The sequence below is a fragment of the Anomaloglossus baeobatrachus genome, chromosome 3 (assembly GCF_048569485.1).
Source record: "Anomaloglossus baeobatrachus isolate aAnoBae1 chromosome 3, aAnoBae1.hap1, whole genome shotgun sequence".
NCBI lineage: Eukaryota > Metazoa > Chordata > Amphibia > Anura > Aromobatidae > Anomaloglossus > Anomaloglossus baeobatrachus.
Window position 1 is genome coordinate 440958739 of NC_134355.1, and position 24657 is coordinate 440983395.

General features: G+C 44.0%; 1 protein-coding gene across 1 annotated transcript in view; it reads left to right on the forward strand.

Moving 5' to 3' along the window:
• Positions 1 to 386: 386 nt before the first annotated feature.
• The window catches only part of LOC142295399 (organic solute transporter subunit alpha-like), a 55719-nt gene continuing 31448 nt past the window's right edge, over positions 387 to 24657 (forward strand). The window contains exons 1-5 of the mRNA XM_075338501.1: positions 387 to 421; positions 4504 to 4598; positions 9611 to 9765; positions 14041 to 14114; positions 17838 to 17996. Coding sequence (XP_075194616.1) covers positions 387 to 421; positions 4504 to 4598; positions 9611 to 9765; positions 14041 to 14114; positions 17838 to 17996 — 518 coding nt within the window. The remainder of the gene's footprint in view (positions 422 to 4503; positions 4599 to 9610; positions 9766 to 14040; positions 14115 to 17837; positions 17997 to 24657) is intronic.

Sequence of the window (24657 nt, forward strand, 5' to 3'; positions counted from 1 at the left end):
AGGAGATCCTTTAAACGGAACTGAAGTGTTTTGAAAAACTGTGTGCTAAGTACTCAACCGAAAGACTACGATTGCAGGAAGGATATAAAGAAGTAATTAGGAAAGAAAATGAACGTGATATCTGTAGAAGCAAGGAAAATATAAAAGTATCCATAGAGAAATATTTGTGCAACAGCTATATTCCGCCACTGAGCTTCAAAGAGAAAACTTCGGACAGCTAAAACTCATTTAGGCATTAAGATCAATGACCTGAAAGTCATGGCTCAACCAATGAAACTGAAGTGTTACGGACACTTGAACTTGGCAAAGTCCACCATCCACTGTCCAGAGCAGAGTTGGGTACAGCTGCGAGCAGCAGAACGAGCGCTGAGGGCAGCATCTGAATAATGGAGTCTTTAGAAGAGTTTAAACCAGACCCCAGGTATAGTAATAGTAATGTAAAGCAACAGATTACATTACTGTTTGGAGAAATACTGTAGAAAATGGAAATCTACATTTATCTTAGTGAATGCATATTATGGATCATGCAATATGGTTTGGATGATAACACCTATTGACACCTTAGGATGTTACACATATAATTTTCTATATTATGCGCTCAGTTTTTGATGTTATGCTTTAAATATTGCCTTTTAGGTGAGAAAAATAATTTCTTAGTAACAATTGATATTCCAGTCTATTCATTATAGAAACTAGTATTTAGCGATGCATATTAGAATTTAACAATCTAAGAACCATCTTTGAGAAAGGCCTAAAAGGCATCACATATAAGCATTACATATAACAAGTTTCCCATAGGCACCAATGGCACTGGGAATGTGACTTCTCAAACTAGGCTGCTAAAGATGGGGAGACAGAAAGCGCAGTAGGGTCTTACCCGGTATTTACCTATGGAAGTATAGAGAGGTACACTCACCTGGTCGGGTTGTGCCAGTCACAACTCCTAAGTAAGCATGTGAGTGTCCGCGTGGTCCAAGCAGCGGCCCCGTATAAAACGTAATAAAAATGCCAAACAAGAAAACGGGTCTATGCCGCGCTAAAAAAACACTGGTACTTGGAAATTAACGGAATTTCTTTTATTTCAGCAATCCAAACATTGGATTGGATTGCTGAAATAAAAGAAATTCCGTTAATTTCCTAGTACCAGTGGTTTTTTAGCGCGGCATAGACCCGTTTTCTTGTTTGGCATTTTTATTACTTCTCAAACTAGGAAATCCAGCCGTTAGATTCCCAGTAGTCGTTTGGGGCATATACACTACAGCTTAGACTAGTTGATGTGTTGCAATGTGTTATTTTGTGTATGTCACTTGACACATTCTCCATTTTCTTTATCTTTGTACCCCCTGGGCTTGTTCAGCATATTATGGGTCTGTGTATCATTGCAAAATAGAAAATAAACGGACAGCAAACCGACCAATGCAAGTCAATGGTGTAGTTCACATGAATGGTTTTAAACACAGACTGGTGGTTTAGTGAAAAAATTGAAGTATGCACTAGTTTCATCCTTTTTTCAGATCAGTGTTCTCCATTAATCTCAATGGGTGCTTAAAAAAAAAATAAATTCTTACACATGCTCGTCTGAACCTATCCTTAAGCTATGTTCACACATTTGTGTCTGTTTTTACATCCATGTTATTTTCTCATGTGCCATCACTATTGCCTCCGTTTTGCATCTGTGATTTGTTAACAATCAATCATTGAAGGTAATAATGGCTTTTCTTATTCATCTGTGGTTATTGGATCCACATAGGCACAGTCTGATCCACAAAACAGATGAGAAGAGGACATGATCTGAGTCTTATGGACTGGAGACACGGACCTGGGTTTTTTTTAGAACAAATGTGTGGATTGATGAGGGTCAGATAGACATTGGTTTTAAAGGGAACCTGTCACGTCTTTTTCTATATTAAAACTGTTCCCAATTTCTTGTTAGTGAAGCAATGTGCATCACTAACTGTTATTCTCAAACAAAAGTTCCCAGTATTTATCATAAAAATATACTTCTTATCATTAGGTGAATGCATTATAGATCTTCTCATTCAGTCATCGGGGTGGCGCTTTGTATCATTTCAGTCACAGTCAGTCACGGTCCTCTTCAAATTATGCAAGTCCTTCACAGTCTGATTGATTGCTGTGACTGGCCCGACATCACGGTGACCTCCTAGTAAATCCCAAGCTTGCGTATTGCCCATCAGCACCCCAGGCATGCACTCTGAATCTGGGTGTACGTCTCCAACTTCATTTCATATATGCACATGCTCCGGAGCCGCAAGCAGAGTGTGCATAGCATCCATACATACTCACCAGTAGACATCAATAGCCACTGACTGATAGCAACTCTAGGGCATTCGCATAGATGCAATGAAGCTGGGGATGTACACCTGGATTCAGTGCTCATGCCTGGGGAGCTAATTGTCAGTGTGCAAGCACAGGATTTACTAGGAGATCACCATGATCTTAGGCCAGTCACGGCAATCAATTGCACTGCCATGGGCCTGAATAATTTGAAGAGGACCGTGACTGAACATGACTGATTGTGACTGAAAGAATAGAGAGACACCCCTATGACTGAAAGAGAAGGTCTGTTATACACTCACCTAATGATAGAAAAGGTGATACTGGGTCCTTTTGAGAACACCATGTTAATGATGCACAGTACATCACTAACAAGACAATGGGGGCAGTTTAATATAGAAAAATGATGTGACACCCAGGTTCCCTTTAAAAGAGGACAGCACACAGACACGTACAAAGGATTTCCGAATATAACCTTAGGTGAAGTTCACAAGTCCGCAGACATTAACAGACCAGTCACATTCTCGAATCGCATCCACGACTGGCTTTATGTGCCTGTCTGCTATGGAGCTACCTGATATTCACAGTCTAGTCCATAGATCATAACATTCTCTCCAGCTCTATCATATTACTCAGAAAAGAGCAGCACAATGTGAATTTTACAAGTTCTAACCCCAACACACATTGCAACAGTGTAGTTTCTGTAACAATCACGGCAAAAACGCATCAGATGATACATTGTTGGGTGGCAGCAGAGCAGTCACAGCTCCAGCCGCACCAAGGCAATGGTCGCAGATTGTGGGAACAAAATCAGGCAGCAATTTGCAGTGGGTGGTGTTTAGTCACCGTGCAGCACTTAGCCCTTAGGCTATGTGCCCACGCTGCGGATTTACCGCGGGTTTTGCCGCGGATTTGCCGCGGATTTCCCGAAAATCTGCAGCAGCGGCACTTCCAAGCCATTTCAATGGCATTTTGGAAATGCTGTGTCCATGCTGCGGATTTTTCCCCTGCGGATTTGCCGCGGATTTTGATCCGGAAAAATCTGCAGCATGTCAATTGTTTGTTGCAGATTTGGTGCGGATTTTGGGTATAGAATGGGGAAAAAAGAAAAAAAAAAAATCCGCATCAAAATCCGCGGCAAATCCGCGGTAAATCCGCGGCAAATCCGCGGGTGCGGATTTGCCGCGAAAGTCGCGGATTTTCATGCAGAAAAATCCGCAGGTACATTCTACCGTGGACACACAGCCTTAGGGTATGACGACCTGAAATGTGGCGTGACCTGGCTGGGGACCCTCCAGGGGCACTATGGTTTTCAAATGACCAATTTTAAAAAATGTTTGATTTTGTTTAAAATCAGCTGTTTTACCTGCAAAACCGTGTGTTCGACTGTTGTAGCTTTGCGGTTTTCCTTTCCCTCTGCATAATCAAATAATTTTCTGCTGCAAATTTTGTTGCACAAATTTCTTTAATTGTCCTAGTCATCTGAATGGAAAATGATGAAATCCATGAGCGTGTCCTCATAACCACCTGTTAGGCTATGCTCACACACTGCGTTCTTGCTAAGGTTTTTCATGAGTTTTATGCAAATTAGCTGCTTTTTACAGTACCAGCAAAAGCAATGAATTTCAGAAATCTTATGCACTCGATTGCTTATTTTTTCATGACGAAAATGAAAAATTCCTGCAATTTGTTTTATTAAAAAAAGCATCATGTGAAATCTTTCAGAGTTTTTGCAGCGTTTTTTCACCATTGAAAGCAACAAGAAAGGACAGCTGCGTTTCTGCTGCTTTTGTGGTGAATAAACCTAACTTTATTTAAACACAAACTGTAGAAAAATAACATGAAAATGCAGCCAAAAAAGCAGCAGAAACACAGCATAACCTGCTTTTTAGAAGCAGCTTTTTTTACTGCAGAAAAATAAGGCAGCAAAAATGCAACATGTGAAGAAAACCTTCGATAAAACTGATTTTAGTCAAATACAAATGGCCTGGGTAGGGCTGGTTTTGCTACCAGTTTCTTGTACTTGCAGATACAGTAGATGTGACGTTTCCTTCTACTTTGCTTACCAGATACATTATTGATTTCCATTGCAAATGGTTAAATGCAAAATATGACACAATGGTGTTTACTTATATTATTATGGTGGCTACCATCCAACGTGGGTGAGCTTCTATTACCTCTGCTGTTATTGATTGCACTCTTTTCCAGGCTTCCCAAGCAGCTGGTTTATTTCCTGATGAACAACCACAGTATACCAGCATCCTGCTTCTCCTTACCACCAACAGCGGCACGATTACCATACTGTACGTCACCCAGTGAAACAGCTTGAATATATGTATATATAACATTATTAATGCATTTCTATCAGGGGCGGACATATCATTGGTGCAACCTGTGCAGCCACACAGGGGCCCAAGAGGGAATGGGGCCATTTCTACCTACAAAACAGGTGGCATTGTCTGTTTTGATGAGTTATTGGACTGAGAAGGGCCCATATACTGTTCCTGCACAGGGGCCCTTTTCCGTCTGTCTGCCAATGATTTATATATAACATTAATGGCCTCAATGTGGTGGTATGAATTGCCATAGCAGCCATGAATCTGCTGAAAACAGCCATCTTTATATTCCTATGATATCATTCATTTCACCAAATACTGCAATACCAAAGTACAGTACAAGCAATTGCACATTTCAGGTTCCAGGCCCCTTGAATATTTTTTTTTTTACATATTTGTTATCACCACAAATCATAAAAGTCCAAAACAAGAAATCGAATTGAAGGGGTTTTTTGTCACCAAACCTCCCCAAATGCTGTAATAAGGAACTATCAAACATTGTATGGACGCTCAATTGGTAACAATAAAAACAGCCGCTCCCCACACACTGGAAAATACAAAAGTTGCAGGTCTCAGAATAGGTTTTTTTACAGTTTGGATATTATTTTCACCACTTGCATATGTCGCGAGCGGAGGAGGGGACGCTACGCTCTCCCACTGCTCGGGTCCGGCTGCCGCTGCTCCGCGGCTGCTGCTGCTCGGTGGCTCGAGCGATGGGCCGGATCCCGGGGACTCGAGCGGCGCTCCTCGCCCGTGAGTGAAAAGGGGTGGTTTGGTTTTGGGGATATTGTCCGTGACGCCACCCACGGTTGTGGTGATTGTGTGGACACCACCGCTGCTCTGGACGGGGATCCCGGGAGCGGTGACAGGGAGCAGCTTTGTTGTTAATTCTCCCCTCCGTGGGTAGGGGGTTGGTTGTGTGAAGCCCCACAGGTGTTGTGTCGGTGCATTACCTTCAGGGACTCCACTCGGCTGGATCTCGTCACAGGTAGGGAATCTTCTATTTGTCGTGACGCCACTCTCAGTATTGCGGTCAGTGGGGACCGCCACTGCAGGTTGAGGGACGCCTGGGGCTGATGGTGAATGCAGTTAGTTGGAATTGCCTCCTGAGAGTGAGGCAAGCCCCAGGGCCCTGTGTAGATGCGTAGAACCACAAGGCGCAGAATAACTCCACACAGGCAGAATGTCTTTCAGGGTTTTTACTCACTTCAGGTGGCAGGGTGAGTAACCCGGGCGTAGCTGGGATGAACCAGGCGGGAATCAGGTATCCTTCAGGCTGACTTCTGATGGTGACTACCAACTCGCCTTCCTTAGCCCTTGGTGGTTTGGGGTAACCCCGACTTTTAGTCCCTATGGGGGTCACCCGGGGAAGTTGCTGAAGCCTCACTCCCCTTCGTTTGCCGTGTGCTTGTTGCCTGGGCCAGATCACTCCAGCTTCTTGCCTCCTGTGAACTGTGGGCCCTAACTGTGGCTACGTGGCTGCGGCTTTTAGTTGTTGTGGTGTGGGCTTTGAGGGCCCCACACCGGCAGGTTTAGCAAGGAAAGGTGGATCTATCCCCGCTCCGGGATCTGCCGCCCGTTTGGGCCTGGTACTCCCTAGCAGTCTCCTTACTTCCCACTCTGTGCTCTCTCTCTAGCTGGAGATGGGTTTCGGGTAGCACTCCTAGGTGACCGTTCTCCCCCGTCGGTAGTCACTGCGCGGGCGCTGTCAGACTGCAACAGCCCCAGGGGAAGGGGTCAGCTCCTCTCGGAGCTCCCTGGACTCTGCACTGCACTGAGCCGGCTCACTGCTCCTCCTCTCCTGTTCTTGCCTACGCCACCTAGCAACCAGGCTCTCTTACCACACCCCTTGAGAGGAGATGGAGGCTTTTGGCCCCCTCCACTATTCCAGTGAAGGTGAAGGCTTTTCCCCCTCCTGGGATCCCCAGGGGTCCTCTCATAGGTACATGTGTGAGACCTGATCACTATGCGCCTGTGTAGTCACACCTCGGTCAGCCTTCTGGATTACCTGTATTGTACTGTCCCCAGCATGGGTGCAGTACTCAGTGGTGCCTGACCAGGTCAGGGGCGCCACAGTTGTCTCGGGGCCCGGTGATGGGGTAGGAGTGGATGACAGGCGGGTTGCGGGGCCTGATGAGGTGCAGGGTCGCAGGGGCAGCGCTGTGCCGCACGGCACGGAGGTACTCACTCAGCCCAATGATGATGACACAGTTCACGGTAAAACAAGTGGCTGGATGGACGAGTCCCTCGGACGGCTGCGGTGTTGTTGTTCCCTGCAGGTTAGCGGTGACTGTCTCTCCCTGCACCTATGTTCTATGTTGATTCCGATTGGTTCCCACCGGTAACCCGCTCCCCGACCTGGATGTGGGCCGGAGGAGCCCCTTTTGCCCGCAGGCGCTGGCCCTGGGAAACGGTTGCCCTTGGAGGTGGCGGTGTCTCCCCTTCACGGTTGGACGGTTGCCTTCTGTCGGGACTTGACTATTTGGAAACCCGGAGGTCCCTTTAACGGATTCGGCAACTTCACGGCGACTCCTAGCCTTGCCGGGGTCCGAAAAGCCCCTGCCAATGGTGCTGGCTTCTCCTTGTGTACCGGTCCGGTACCTCCGGGCCACCGCCCATCCACAGTCCTTACGGCAAACTCCGATAGGCCACTCCTGCAGACGGTCACCACCATCTGCCAACCTTGCTGCTCCATCCGGGCCACACACCCGGACTCACTTCAGTCTGCTCTCTTGCCACTTCACTACTTCTCACTTTTCCTCCTTCCACTTTCACTGTCCAAGCTAAACTCCTCTCTCCTTCACTTCCCTAGCTTAACTCCACTTCCTTTTCCCTCCTCCAGGACTGTGAACTCCTTGGTGGGTGGAGACCAACCGCCTGGCTCCGCCCCCTGGTGTGGACATCAGCCCCTGGAGGAAGGCAACAAGGGTTTTGTGTCTGACCTTGATGTGCCTGCAGGGAGTGTGGGGTGTGTAGGTGTTGTGCTCTGTGGCCCCTGGCTTGTCCAGGGCGACACACATACAGTAAATAATTGGCAAGTTTTTTTTACCTCAGTATTTGTAGCCAAAACCAGGAGTGGAACAATCAGAGGAAAAGTATGATAGAAACACAGCACCACTTCTGTATTTATCACCCGCTCCTGGTTTTATCTTACAAATACTGAGGTAAAAAACTCCCCAAATACTGGATGTGTGTGTGACTGTGGCCTAATATCTAAAAAAAACAAACAAAAAAAACCTATACAAGTTTGGCACTGGCGTAATCATTCTGACTTGAGGAATCATGTCACAAGATAATATTTTAGCATGCAATAAACTCCATAAAAAGGTGTAATGATGTTTTTTCACCCCACTTTTTTTCCTACTTTTTAGTACATTATATGGTGTTACTATGTCGTAAAAAAAAAAGGAAAAAGTTAAAGCTCTTGCATGAAAGGGAGAAAGAAATGAAAAAGCAGAAACAAAAATAGCCATCATGAGGATGGGGTTAAATCTAAGTTCTGTCAGGCCTCATTTACACATCCGTTTTCTACGTAGTGTTCTCCAAGAGTTTTTCTCAGATAGAACATGTACCCATTTTATTCTATATTGCTATTCATGTCTGTGTTGTCTGTGGTCCATGCGTGTCCTTGTTTGATGCGTTTCACAGATTACATTCAGTTATACAAGTCTATATGTCTATGGGTCCATAATTTTCAAGAACAGCACACAAATGCCATCTATGTGCAATCAGTGTGCTGTCTGTTCGTAAAATTGTAATGGTGGGTGCACACAATCTGGAGATGCTGTGTCCTGGACGCAGTGTGTCTTCTCCTTCGGGGCCGCGAGTGCTGTCCGCAGGAGACCGCAGCTTGATGTACCCACGATCAGGGTTCGGGCCACTGTGGATTTTCACTCTATTCTCCCTGCGGAGAACACTCTCGTCTCCACAGCATAAATTGACATGCTGTGACCGGAAAGCCACACTGCATGTCAGTTTATGCTGCGGAAAAAGGAAACACAGTGGAGATGAGATATCTATAAATCCACTGTGTTTCTACTGTTCAACACAGTGTTTTGGACGCAGCGCAAACACACTGCATCCAAAACGTTGTAAACCCTGATCATGGGCACCTACTCTAATAGGTAGGCAAAGCTCTGCCAAAAAAATATTTGCATACCTGAAAATCACTGATGAAACACTGATGGTAAAAATGCACACTCTTACCAAACACTGATGAAAATCATTATTATTTTTTTTTTCTACATACACAAAACCCCCCATTTTTTTAATGAGGCCACATATTGGGATTACCCTAAAATATTTGAGCAGCTAGTTCCTTTTAAAACTCCTCACTGCAGGCGCAGCTCCAGTATGCAAAACTGTCTCTTTACCGCCATCTATTGGTTATTACCCCCTGGACCTGTCAGCTCAAGAAATATCTATTTCAGTAAATCATTGTATTTCCCATAAAAAATTATGCACAATTATTTGGGCCCCTTCATAGAGTAGGTTAAACATTAGGAACCTGGTCTTCATTTTCCCAATTACCAATGCTGAAAGCCTACAGTGCTAACCTGATAACTACTTTCCCAATACTGAGTAGCACATCCTTTTGTGGGTTCATCTGTCTTAAGTTAGGGGGGCTTCCAATCCTTATAATGAAGGGGCTGTAATACTTTGCGCAGCAACCCCCAGACACTAATGAAAAGGAGACAGTAGTTGACCCTATCCCTTTAAATGTGGCCTCATTGCAGCTCCTTGAACATTTAAATGCATGGATAGCAGGCAGCGTAATGCTACTCTTGCAGATGAAAAAACTATTAGGAGAGACGTACGATGGCTCCTGCATAACCAATAACCAGTAATTTCAGGTTTTGGTGTTTCCTATTGTCTATTCTACGTTCATTGAGGGTTGTTCTTTACTGTACAGGACAAATAACTGCCTACCTAACCTTACTGTGCTACCTGTACCTTATCACCTCTTCTCCTGTTTTTAGTGGTGGATACCTTGCAGCTGAGCATTATGGGGATTCTCACAGTACTTTCCATCATCTCAGTTATTGTTTATGTGGAAGAAGCTCTTTATATTCTAAAGAAAGTGCAATGCCCAATGAAGAAGAGAACCTCTCTCTGGAGCAGCGCTGCCCCAACGGTGAGAGCCTAAGGAGCTTCTTATTTGAAATATTTATTTTGGGCAGATAGAATGACAGTTGTGTAAATGTTAATTGAAGTGAAGCCTATTTGGTTGTCACCTTTTAATTACTGTAGCTACTCAATGAACTTTTTCATCACCATGATCAATTACTAAAAAAATAGCTAAAGAAGCAGAAAAAATGCATATGCTCTTCCTCTTCTCACTTGCTACTTAGTCACACCTGCACCACATAGAGCATGCCCACAACACTGACATATAGAGGGACTTGAAAAAGTTTACCTACCTCATGAACCTTTCTACATGTGTTTATGTTACACTCACAAACATGATAGCTGTGTCCCCTAGATAGCATGTGTAAGATGGTGCTGTAGTCATTTAAGACCAAAGGTGAATTTTTTGGGTCAAATGCAAAATGTTAAATGCAAATGGAAAATTAAAACTGCACATTACCCTGAAAACACCATCCCCACCATCAAGTATGATGGCGGCAGCATCATGCTTTCCTCCAACAGGGACGCCTGCACCACATAGAGCATGCCCACAACACTGACATATAGAGGGACTTGAAAAAGTTTACCTACCCCATGAACCTTTCTACATGTGTTTATGTTACACCCACAAACATGATAGCTGTGTCCCCTAGATTGCATGTGTAAGAAGGTGCTGTAGTCATTTAAGACCAAAGGTGAATTTTTTGGCTTAAATGCAAAATGTTAAATGCAAACGGAAAATTAAAACTGCACATTACCCTGAAAACACCATCCCCACCATCAAGTATGATGGCGGCAGCATCACGCTTTCCTCCAACAGGGACAGGGAAGCTGGTCACAGCTGATGGGGAGATGGATGAAGCTAAGTAGTGCCAGAGCTACAATGTTACGGTTTTGATCAAAGCATATTCATGAAGCTTCATCTACCATTTTGTTCAATGCTTAAAAAAGCCCAATATAGAAGTAGAAAGAACAGTTCAGCTCACCCCAATAGAAGGAGACTCTGGCAGTGTGGTGCACGGACAAATAATAGGCTGGTTCTTGAATAAACGATCCAAAAAGAGTAGAGCCAACATCCGCAGGTGATTTTAAAAACCTTTGCATTAAAACATAGACACTGTCTGGTCCGTGTTTCGAACTGATGAGTTCTTATTCATGACCATATTCATGAATAAGAACTCATTAGTTCGAAACGCGGACCAGACAGTGTCTGTTTTTTAATGTATTTTTCTGAAGAATAAAGCAAAGGTTTTTATTATTCCCTGCGGATGCTGGCTCTACTCTTCTTAAAAAAGGCTGCTTGTTGGCCTAAACGTCACTTTAAATCATGTGTCTGATGCCTTGGAAACTATTAGCCTGTGGCTAATGGCAGATAGGTTGAAACGATTTACTAAAGAGCAGTGATAAGATATTTATAGCATGATACTTTACCAAGTGCAAACTCCTATTCCAAATGCATGCTAATTTGCTGTCTCCTGAAATGATTAATTGGGAGGTATCATATAGTTTTGCCACAGTATTAGCGTGCTAAGGAGTTAAAGTTGCGATCACATGGTCATTTGGCGATCAGTCTGTTGGAACACTAATTTATAAGTATTTATGTACAGAACTATGGTATGGTACTTTACTATAACCATCTTATAGATTATTTTTTTGTTCAAAATTGGCTGCAAACGTAAAGGGTTAAAGTCTTGTTTGAAACACCTTAAAAGTCCAGCGTTCTAAGCAATAGACAATATAATGTATTTGATAATATTTTAAGTCAAATCATCTATATTACAGTTCATTATGTGCAAATATTTCCATGACAAAATTTAAAGTTTGCATCAACCCAACTTCTTACTTCACAATCACCACCTTCTTCCTTTCATTCTTCCATCTTGTGTGTAGTCAGATACAAACAGCCGGAAATTAGCAGACAAAACAAAAAACAAGCTATTGGTTTCTATGGGAGAGTGTTGCGTGCTAGATCTACCTGTGTTCACAGCCAAAACTGCATAATGAAACTGCAATATTTAATCACATAGAAAGTGATTAACAAATGTAAAATTGTGTTAACTCAAAACCGAAGTAACCTTGAATGGGTCAGAAACTGCCATTACAGAATCAATAATGGGCAAAATCCAAACCAAAAACACAGTTGGGTAGACATGTCAGACTCCGGGAGGTCAGGCAGAACAAACATTAAAGTCAGTCCAAAGTCATACCAAAATAGGCATTCAGGGGTTTATCCAGGAGAGGAAGCTAGATCAGAAAAAAATAGCACACCAGGTAATACACAAAATACAATAGCTGGCAAAGAACATTATACATAAAGTGAAAAAGGGCATCAGGATCCCTCAGGGACCACCAAATCTACAGACTGACTCCCAATAGATACTCATTTGCTCATTCATATTGCAAATTGTGCCAATTTAGCTGAATAACTGGGCACATTGTGCATGGACTGCACAACTTCTCTAACAGTACCACCAAGTAGTCCCAGCAGAGTCGTCTGGCAGAGAGGAGTAGTGCTGGAATCCATATCAGTAAGTTGTAACATGTTTTTGCACCGTGGCCCCATTAAAACATTTGTAGAAAAAGTGACAGACAATGTAAATGTACAGTCATAGCCGAAAGTGTTGGCACCCTTAAAATTGTTCCAGAAAATGAAGCATTTCTCCCAGAAAATTATTGCAATTAGACATGTATTGTTATACACATGTGTATTTACTTTGTCTGTATTGTAACAACACAAAAAAAAAGCTGTGAAAAAAGGCAAATTGTACATCATTTTACAAAAAAAATGGACAGGATAAAATTATTGGCACCTTTCTAAAATTGTAGGTAAACAATTTTGTTTCAAGTATGATGTGACGCTCATTCAAAATTATCTGTCGCAAGTAACAGGTGTGAGCAATATGAAAAGCACACCTGACACCAGAAAAAAAGGGAGAAGTTGACTCAATCTTTGCATTTTATGTCTGCGTGTGTGTGTGTGTGTGTGTGTGTGTGTGTGTCCCTAAGCATGGAGAACAGAAAGAGGAAAAGAGAACTGTTTGAGGACTTGAAAACCAAAATTTGTGAAAAATGTCAACAATCTCAAGGCTTCAAGTCCATCTCCAGAAATCTTTATGTTCTTTTGTCCATGCGCACCATAATCAAGAAGTTTACAACCTGAAGGCAGTGCAGATAATCTCCCTAGACATGGAAGGCAGAGAACATTTGATGAAAGGTTGCAATACTGGATAGTTTGGATGGTGGATAAGCAATTCCACTCAAGTTCAAAAGAAATTCAAGCTGTCCTGCAGGCTTAGGGTGCATCACTGTCAATGTAAACTATCTGTCGACATTTGAATGAAATGAAACGCTATGGCTGGAGACCCAGGAGGGTCTCTACTGGCACACAGACATAAAAAAGCTAGACTGCAGTTTGCTAAAATGTACGTAAGTCAAAATCCATTTGGGAAAGTGTCTTGTAAATAACTGAGACCAAGATAGAGATTTTTGGTAAAGCACATCCTTCTACTATTTACTGAAAACAGAATCAGGCCTACAAAGAAGAGAACACAGAACCTACAGTCAAGTGTGGTAGAGATTCAAAGATGTTTGGGGTTGCTTTGCTGCCTCTGGAACTGGGTGCCTTTATTGTGTGCAAGGTATCATGAAATCTGAAGAATACCCAAGGGTTTTGGGTGGCAATATAGTGCCCAGTATCAGAAAGCTGGGTTTTCCAGCAGGACAATGACCCCAAACATACTTCAACAAGCACCCAGAAATGGAAAGAAGCAAAGAGCTGGGGAGCTCTCAAGTGGCAGCAATGAGTTCGGATCTAAGTCCCTTTGAACACCTGTGTAGAGATCTTAAAATTGCTGTTGAGAGAAGGCACCCTCCAAATAGGAGAGACCTGGAGCAGTTTGCAAAAGAAGAGTCAGCCAAAATTCCAGTTGGTAGGGATAAGAATAATGTGGATTGTTAATGAAAGCAATTGATTGCAGTTATTTATTCCAAAGGGTGAGCAACCAAATATTACGTTGAGAGTGCCAACAATTTTGTCCAGCCCATTTTGTTTTTTTTGTGTGAAATTATGTCCAATTTGCTTTTTTTCTTAGTTGATTTTTTGGGGTTGCTCCAATACACACAAAGGAAATAACATGTGTATGAGAAAACGTGTAACTGCAATAATTTTCTGTGAGAAATACTTAACTTTTTGGAACAATTTCAAGGGCGGCAAGACGTTCGGCCATGACTGTAGGCTTATTTGTATTGATACTTCTTGTGACAATTGTGTATATTCCTTTAGGTCATCTCAATATTTACCTGCTTGGGTTTATGGATTCCTCGTTCGGCCATGTTCGTGGAAATTGGTATTGGCACGTGAGTAGTAGTTGAATGTTGAAAGATAAGTTTTAGTGTATAGAAAATAATATTAATTTTAGAAATGCATTGTTTCTGCAAACGAAAGCTAATCTGTCTATTCAGTTTTCTATAAATGTACATAGGCTGAAATACAGAACACAGCCCCATGGACAAACACTGGTCAGGAGCAGAAGGAAACAGGCCTCTTTTTTACTGCTAGACAATCTGTTTTATGAGTCTTATAAAATGGCTACCAGCAGTGAAAATTAGAGTATACACCTAAAAGTTTGTTTCACTTAAAAAATGACCAATGCAGGCATTTATAGATATACAGGCTTGAAAATGATCTGGCTGATATTCGGACGCTGGTTGTCACAGTTCTTAAGATGGGACCACTCACCAAGATCAGGCTGCCCTAATATCTGCACAGCTTCAACCCCTTCCCGAATTAACGATTTTCCATATTTGCCCATTAAATTTTTCCTTTCCTTATTCTTCGAGCCATAACTGTTTACTTTTCCTTCGACATAGCCATATGAGAGCTTATTTTTTTGTGGGACCAGTCGTACTTTTCAATGACAGCATACATTTCATCATTTGATGTACTGGAAAGTGGGAAAATTTCAAGTATGGCGAAACTACAAAAAAAGTGCAATTCTGCAATTGTTTTTTGGGTTTTGGTTTTACAGTGTTCATTATATGGCAAAAATGATCTCTTACTTTACCCCAGAGCTAGCTTTACATCCACATAGATCAGGACTTCTGTACAATTTAATCCATGCTGCTCCTCTCTTTGCACTTAAAAAGGAATGAACAGCCGGAATCCATGCCTGTGTACTGATCTTTGCAAGGATAATATAATAGCAGATAGGCTTCACCTACCAGCTCAGACTCAAATGCAAATGACACTGACAAGCAAAAGGGTAACAATGTTTTGAACTTTCGATTTTAAGGCTCCATATCTCACCATTCTCTACAGCTTTGAGCATGAGACTACATTCATTTTATAGACAATCATCTTGATTATCTCATACAGATATTTGATTTGCAACTACTTAGCAAATGACTAGTTATGCAGATCCCTTCATGTCACTGCATTGTTACTGTTTTACTCCTGGTGGTGGAAAAATCTTTTTCTACCAGTATACTACAAATTACAATTTGTTCGCACATTCCCTAACAATTTAGTGTATTACTAGATTCATTTGCAAATGAAAGTCATTGTACAAATCGAGGAATAGCCATGAAGAAGTTTTTTGATGAAAAAAGTAACAGTATCATCCAGCTCATCAATAGTGGTCTCTTGGCCAAGAAAATTGCCAAACTATATCATGTGAGTGCCATGACAGGTGGAAAAATACGAAATTAAGTCCGTTCATCCATTCAAAAGCCAAGAGCAGGATGTCCAGACAAAATATTGGAGTCAACAAGTCAGCTCATTACAAGGTCTATTAGTTCTGGTGCAACAAACACGACAGTGGAGGTGGCCCGTATGTTTCCACATATAGCCGGTGAGATGTCAGATGTCCATGCAAGCACTGTGCCAAACATGTTACAAAAGTCTGGAATGGTGGCCCGAAAAAAGGTGAAGAAGCCTTGACTTCAAGATTATCATAACAAGTGTCAACTCGAGTTTGCAGAAAACGTACGAAAAGTGGACAGTAGAATATTAAAAATGGGTGATTTGGAGTGATGAGATGAAATCAATAGACTAGGCTCTGATAGGTGCAAACTGGTCTGGAAGAAACAAGGGGAAAGGAGGCTAATGGATCAAATAAAATTGAAGGAACTGTGAAGTTTGGATGAAGAAGCCTGATGTTATGGGTTGTTTCACAACAAAAGTCATTGGGTACTTCACCAGGAACAATGATGATCTCAGTGCTGAGCTATTTGTATTTTACAAGATTAGTTACTTTGTACACTCGAGAACTATGGGTATGAAAAGGACGACATAGTGTTCCATTAGGACAACAACCCAAAGCATATGTCAAGAATGGCGAAGATATGGTTCAAAGACAATGAACTAGAGGTGCTGGATTGGTCCCCACACTCCCCAGACCTCAACCCAATTGAACACTTGTGGGTAGAGTTAAAGAAAAAACTGTATACTTACAAAGGTGAGAAGACCAAATACACCAACATTGGGAACGTGTAGAAGAGACATGTGACCAGATTTTGGTCAAGACATGCTTGAATCTCATCATGAGCATGCACGGAAGGATTCAGGCAATGTTGAAAGCCAAAGGTGGATTTACAAAATACTATTAAAATAATGAAAATAAAAATGTAGATTTATAGGAGTAAAATAGTAACAATGCAGGGACATGACAAGAATCTGCATAACTAATCATATGCTAAATAGTTGAAAGTCAAATTTATATATGAAATAGCCAAGATGATTGTCTAAAAAAATGAAATTAGCCTCACATTCAAAGCTGTAATGGATGATGATGAGATCTGAAGCCTCAAAATTATACGTTGAAAACATTGTTACCCTTTTGCTTGTCAGTGTAACGGTATGTGCCCACGATCAGGACTCACTGCGTTCTGGACGCAGCGGGTCCTGACCTGCGGGGCCACGAGTCTCCTCCACAGGAGAACGCAGGAGAACGCAGCTGCTCGTATCCCCGATCAGGATTCAGTGCGCTGCGGTCTCTCGCTTGCGTTCTCCCTATGGAGGATGCATGCAAATCTGCAGCAAACAATTGACATGCTGCGGCTTCGAAAGCCACACCACAGGTCAGTGTTTGCTGCGGAAAAAACAAACACAGTGGGCACGTTATTTCTAGAAATCCCGTCCACTGTGCTTTTACTATACAATGCAGTGTTTTGGATGCAGCAAAAACACGCTATCCAAAAGGCTGCAAACACTGATCGTGGGCCCGCACCCTAAGAGATAAGGCTCGCTTATGGCAAAACTACTGAAAATTCATGACAGAGGTAATATAATATGTAGCAATAGTGTTAATTCTTGTGTACACACATCTGACAGCTTCTGAAAAGTTATTTGAAAGTACAGTAACACTTTAATGAGGGACCTGTCACTCAGTCAAAAATTACAAGTTTTAACTGTTACTTTATTCCCATTGTTCACCTAAATATTTCATGTTTGCTATTTTTAAATTTGCCATATGGCTCCAGAGATATGGACCTTTTTAATTGCTTCTAATTTTTATGGCCATTACCAAAGGAGTATGGCTTACAGGATTCTTTAAAGTCTCTTTAGGCTGCTCTTCATTATTACCCTGACATTAACACTCCATTGTAAATATCATAAAAATTAGCAGTGAAAAAAGGCCCAAAAAAAGATAATCAAAGGAATACTCAGGGGAGCAGTTGAATGAAAATAAAATGAAAAAAAAAATAAATAAAATAAAATACTGGCCACTTTTGATCTGGTGACATCTTCTTTAAGATGGAATCTCAATAGTTCCTGTTGGAATGACGAAAGTTGCCAAGAAAACACTTTAGGCCGGGTACACATATCCGTCTTTTCGCCGGTTTGACGGATGCGGCGCACGCCAGTACAGTATGATACAGTACAGTGGCAGCGCCGCAACTTCTGGGTCACATGCTCCGGTCACATGACAGCATGTGACCGGCGCTTGCTGCGCTGCTAGTGTACTGTATACACTGTACTGGCGTGCGCCGCTTCCGTCAAACCGGCGAAGAGCCGGATATGTGTACCCAGACTTACTGTGTTAGCACATAAGTCATTGTGGTAACCATTGTTTCTCATAGGTATTTTGCAGTTTGCTTCTACCTTACCTTGATGGTTATTATAGAAGGTTATGGAGGAAAAGATGCAATTGTCAAGAAATTTGAATTCACTGAGGTTCACATAAACACTGGACCATGCTGCTGCTGCTGCCCATGTCTTCCCCGCATGAAAATGACCAAGTAAGACTTACCATTGTGTTTATAGTGGGAAAGTAAACCACAAGTTGTGGCTAGCTACAGGCTCCCATGCAAAAAAAAATCAGGTTATCAGAGTAATACTGATGCATGGAGCAAAGATGTAAACAAATAAAATTATAAGTTGGTCCCTGCAATAAGAGATTTTGTTCTAAATGGAAATAGGAACACCATAGATAAATATTAGGAGCAAATGTACTGGTCTGGAGCAATACGTTCCATAGAATGGATGCAGCATAGGAGCACTGTAGAAGGAATGATAGGTTAAGATAAAGCAGGGGTGTTACACATGCGGCCTGCAGACAATTAAACAGTTTTTTATGGCCTGTGAAGAAGTATGGTGTAACCGCTCTAAAGAGATAGCTAGTTAGTATGTACAGGTTTTAATTTAATAAATCAAATAAATAATTAAATGTAAAAGAAAAAAAAATGACATGGGGCTCCCCCCAATTTTTGATAAGCAGTAAAGATAAAGCAGACAGCTGTGAGCTGATATTATCAGGCTGGGAAGGTCCATTGTTATTGGGCCCTTCACAGCCTAAAAATACCAGCCCATAGCCATCCGAGAAGTGGAGCATCACATGAGATGCCCCAATTCTGGCACTTTTCCTCAACTCTTCCCAAATGCCCTGGTGCTGTGGTAATCAGGGTAATGGTTTTTGGGTGTGATCTCAGCTGTGTAGTGTTCAAAAACACAGCTGGCATCAAGCCCTGGGTTAGTAATGGAGAGGTATCTATCAGACACTTCCATTACTGACCCAGTAATACAAAAACACACACACAAAGTACTTTATTAAAATAAACACTCCCTAAAACTTTCCTGCATTCACCACTTCATAAAAAACCCACGCAGGTCCGCCATAGTCTACCAAATTCGTTCCATCACAGATGGAAACCTGAAAAAAAGGAGAAACATAGAAACACATAAAAATAAACAAGACACATTTGTGTACTACGATGGGTTTCATGGAGTATGTTGGATTCCCTCGACTACAGCAGACCTGCTTGGATTTTTTTTAATACAGTGGGGAAAGATAGACACATTTCCATTACTAACACCACGGCTTTATGTCACCTGTATTTTTGGACACGACACAGCTGGCATCAACCCCAAAAACCATTACCCCGATTGCTACCACACCAGGGTATTTTTAGGCTGGGAATGGCCCAATAACCATGTACTTTCCTAGTCTGATAATTGAGAAACTGTGGAAAAGAAGCGCACATAGGGTTTTACCCGATATAGGGTTAACGCAGGGAATGGGACAGGTACTCACCTGCTGCAGTTGTAACAGGCACACCTCCTTAAAGGCACAATGTAAATAGAATGGTGGTAAGCGGCAGCCCCGATGCAAGCGGTAAATTATAAAAAATGGTTTAGAGAAAACGGGTTAAATGCTGCGCTAAAAACCACAAATCCAGGACATATGATGAATTCCTTTTTTTTAATTTTCACAGGACCTGTGAAAATAAAGAAAAAGGAATTCATCATATGTCCTGGATTTGTGTCTTTTAGCGCAGCATTTAACCCGTTTTCTCTAAACCATTTTTTATAAACTGGTCTGATAATATCAGCTCACAGCTGTCTATTTTACCTTGGCTGGTTATCAAAAACGGGGGGACCCCATGTTGTTTTTTTCATTTATTCATTTGGTTAATATCTGTACGATCTATCATCTATCTCTATCATCTATATGTAGCTATAATCTATGCTCATCAAAAAAAAAATCAGTCATTTCATGAATGCATTTAATTCTGGTACATGTCACCCATGTGCTGTACGTGTTTCATGGAGCCATTGTCTTGTATGGCTTTGTGTCATCCGTGCTTCCGGGAAAAAATGGACATGTCCCCATGTGGATCACACGATGCCGTGTGGTTCACAGGGAAACACAGTCCGTGTGAAAACATTGAGGTGTGGAGATCAACATATATTATAATGGGTGTATGTGTCTGGTACATGTGAAAACGGACATCACATCTACCAGAAACACTGATGTATGAAGGCATTATTCCTCACAGGCATAATCTCCATTGTAACCACACACAGCATCACAGCACAGGCAGAGTGGCACAATGACATCATGGCAATACCGGTTTCAGGACATCAATGTGAGTGCTCTTGCCGGTTTGTAGGCCGCGGTCATAAATCAACTATGGCTAACTGCTCTACAGCAGGGTTTACCGGTATTGCAGCGCTGTGCCCCGAGTGAGTATGCTACTGCTTCAGGCCATATGTCAATAGGTTAAAGTTGTTTTGGCAGCACAAAAATTAATCTGTTGTTTTTAATGTCATGGCTAAAAGATGTACAGTACCTTGCGAAAGTATTTGCCCCCCCCCTTGAAGTTTTCATCCTTTTCCCAGATTTCAGGCTTCAAACATAAAGATAAAAATTTTAATATTATGGTGAAGAATCAACAACAAGTGGGACGCAATTGTGAAGTTGAACGAAATGTATTGCTTATTTTAAACTTTTATAAAAAATAAATAACTGAAAATTGGGGCATATAATATTATTCGGCCCCTTTAAGTTAATACTTTGTAGCGTCACCTTTTGCTACAATTACAGCTGCAAGTAGCTTGGGGTATGTCTCTATCAGTTTTGCACATCGAGAGGCTGAAATTCTTGCCCATTGTTCCTTTGCAAATAGCTCGAGCTGAATGAGGTTGGATGGAGAGCGTTTGTGAACAGCAGTTTTCAGCTCTTTCCACAGACTCTGGATTGGATTCAGGTCTGGACTTTGACTTGGCCATTCTAACACCTGGATACGCTTATTTGTGATCCATTGCATTGTAGATTTTGATTTATGTTTGAGATCATTGTCTTGTTGGAAGACAAATCTCCGTCCCAGTCTCAGGACATTTGCAGACTCCAACAGGTTTTCTTCAAGAATGGTCCTGTATTTGGCTCCATCCATCTTCCCATCAATTTTAACCATCTTCCCTGTCCCTGCTGAAGAAAAGCAGGCCCAAACCATGATGCTGACACCACCATGTTTAACAGTGGGAATGGTGTTTTCAGGGTGATGAGCTGTGTTGCTTTTACGCCAAATATATTGTTTGGCATTGTGCCCAACTAGTTCGATTTTGGTTTCATCTGACCAGAGCACCTTGTTCCACATGTTTGGTGTGTCTCCTAGGTGGCTTGTGGCAAACTTTAAACACTTTTTATGAATATCTTTGAGAAATGGCTTTCTCCTTGCCACTCTTCCATAAAGGCCAGATTTGTGCAGTGTACATGTGGCGCCCCTGAGGCTTCCGTCGCCACAGGTCATTGCACCCCATCCAGCGGTGTGATGCCCCATTCTGGGAGAGGAAGAGAGTGAACTCCGGTCCCCTGGTAAATCCACACTACACCCATTGTTAGGTACATACTGGGACCAGGGAAAGTGGCAGTTACCCCCCCATGCTGCATGCTGGGAGGGGCCGTAAGACCCATCCCTGCTCCTATAGGGTACAGCTTAGCAACTGGGGAGGTGGGAGGAGCCATCTGAGAGCAGACACAGAAGGGAAGGTCAAGTTAGTTTCAGTCTACCTCAAGGAGTGAGAGAGTGAGCATGTAGTTGGAGAAGAAGAACGAGAGAAAGGAGGGAGGAGGAGGCCGGCTGGAGGCAGGCAAGGAGGAGAAAAGAAAGACAAGAAACAAGAAAGAAGGAAAGAAAGCTCCAAGTGAGACAGGAGCAGAGAAACAGAAGGAGACGCTTCCTGGTGAAGATCCTGGGACCCAGAGGTCCAGGTGACACCACGTAGGAGACATAAGGAGTCGCAGGGCCACGGGTAGTCCTGGAGGTACCACGGGCAGTCCTAGAGATACCACGGAGAGGTCCTAGAGGCGCCACGGGTAGTTGTAGGCTATGGTGGCCTGTTCCACAATAACATCGGTGGAGGGATCAAGCCGCGACAGGGGACGGTCCCTAGAGACTGGAGGAGTGCAAAATCATCTCCAAACAGTAAAAACCGAGGCCCAGGGAAGGTTATAGACTCCCAGGGCCAGAACCCATAGCAGACTTCCAGAAAAGGGGGAATCAGCCGACAGGTGACCCCCCAGCCTGGAGGCTGTAGTGGAGGCCAAGCCAGGTCCATCCTAACAAAGGCAAGGCTAAGGAAGACAGCAGAAGAAAGAGACACTAAGAGAAGGGTACCGGCTTTCACTCTCAGAATCACCCAGAAACGGCGGAGGTCCCTGACAGTGGTCCCAGCAGTCCAAGGGTCCCTACAGCTGTGACAAGAACTGTGAGTAAAGAACTTGAACTGCACCCTTGAAGTGGTCTCTGTTATTTTAGCTGCATAGACATTCACAAGCACCAACTGTGCCCCGGGCATTGCTCCACCTGTGGGGAGCAGTACCACCATTGCTGCCATAACACCATCCCGGAGGCCTCACACAGCAGCGGCGGCTTAATAGCCGCATACCACAGGTGGCGTCACGAACACAAAGTTTATTCACCTAGCCACATAATATACTGACACCCACCAGGGCCACGGAGCCGGGCCCAGCCACCACTGACTACCACCGGACTAGTCCGGCCCGGCACCGGGTGTCCCATAGCCCTGGGGTGGGCGAGTCAACTTTTGGCGTCTCGAACTGGATTTCGTGCCCGGTTTCACCGGGTACTGTGCGCCTGAAGAATCGTGAAGAAGCCTGTGTTAAACTGTGAAAAACTGTCGCCATTGAAGCCACTGAGTGCGGGAAGAAGGGGGGCGTGAAAGAAGAAAGGGCGCGAATAGAAGCCCCGCCCCCTTGTCCAAGAAAAGAGCGCAAAGCGGTGCCCGCCATAGAAGGCGGAGGAAGAAAAGATGGCGCTTGAAGAAGCTAAAAGGATGGACGCTGAGCAACGAGCGGCCAGAGGAGGAGTGGCCGAGCCGGGACACGCACCTGAGAACCGGGTGGTGTCCTGCGTCCTGGAGAGCGGAGAAGATCCAGCAGCTGCTGCAGAGCCGGGTAAAGAGAGTGTCACCCCCAACCGGCGGAGCTCGGATTGCCAGGTGGGGTTCCTGCTCAGTCCTCCTGCAGGCGCGCGTGCCACCACCGCAGCTCCGATACCAGCACCCTGCATCAGGCCAGCGACCACCAGAACACCGGAGATGCTACTGAGGGGTGAGTCATTTAATGCCCTTGCCGGCGCGAGTGCCCCGACCCCCGCTGCCATGCCCGCGGTCCGTGAAGAGGCGCCCGGCGCGGCAACGCCGATCCGGGCCGCAGCCACGCCAGGTGCGGCCCGCCAAGATCTCACCGCCGGAGCGACGCCCATCCACACCGCAGCAGCGACTCCAACCCAGGCCGCCGCCATGCCAGGCGCGGCCCGCCAAGACAAGGAGGCAGCCCCAGAAGAGCCAGAGTGGCGCCGTACGGCTGGTAACTCCCTGCAAGCCAGCAGCCTCGCGCCAGCCAGTAACCCTATGCAAGCCAGCAGCACTACCTCAGAGCAGGCCCAGGCCGCAGCATCTTGCAGCAGGCCTGCTACAGCCACGCAGGAGACGCAGACTGTGCTGACCGCTGTCTACCTGCTGCCAGGTGGGGAGCCGGAGAAGAATCCCTACATGTAAAGAAGTAAGAAGCAGCTGAACTGTATATAGCCCCTGTCTGCCCCACATTCTTTTTGAAGATGTCCCTTGTGTTCTGCCCCAATGTTCTTTTCGAAGATGACACCCTTTCCTGCTGTACTGCCCCTCATGCTTTTCGAAGATGTCACCCCCATGTTTATGTGTACCGGGCCACTGAACTGGAATGTGGGCCTCGGTAAATGTGATGTCTTTTGTGTCCTGTGTAACCAGGCCACTGGACTTAGTGGCTGGTTGAGTTTTTGCACTTTTGTTGAGTGAAAAAGAAACGAACTGCCAGGCTACTGGACTTGTTGTAGCCAGAAATGTATATAGTTGCACCTGTTGTGCCCCCTACCAGAATTATGGGGGAAGTGCCCAAACCGTGCAATGAACTGGAAGTGCACACATAGTTTCTATATAAGAAGTTTGCAACGTTAAAGTGATTATGCCTCCCATAAAGGGAAGAAATGTTTTATTGTTTTATGTTTTGCATACCAAAAATGTTTTGCAGTTGTCCCACATGTTTTTGTTGTTTTTCAGCCCGAGGACGTACTGGGATTTGCTGTGGGGGAGTGTGGCGCCCCTGAGGCTTCCGTCGCCACAGGTCATTGCACCCCATCCAGCGGTGTGATGCCCCATTCTGGGAGAGGAAGAGAGTGAACTCCGGTCCCCTGGTAAATCCACACTACACCCATTGTTAGGTACATACTGGGACCAGGGAAAGTGGCAGTTACCCCCCCATGCTGCATGCTGGGAGGGGCCGTAAGACCCATCCCTGCTCCTATAGGGTACAGCTTAGCAACTGGGGAGGTGGGAGGAGCCATCTGAGAGCAGACACAGAAGGGAAGGTCAAGTTAGTTTCAGTCTACCTCAGGGAGTGAGAGAGTGAGCATGTAGTTGGAGAAGAAGAACGAGAGAAAGGAGGGAGGAGGAGGCCGGCTGGAGGCAGGCAAGGAGGAGAAAAGAAAGACAAGAAACAAAGAAGGAAAGAAAGCTCCAAATGAGACAGGAGCAGAGAAACAGAAGGAGACGCTTCCTGGTGAAGATCCTGGGACCCAGAGGTCCAGGTGACACCACGTAGGAGACAGAAGGAGTCGCAGG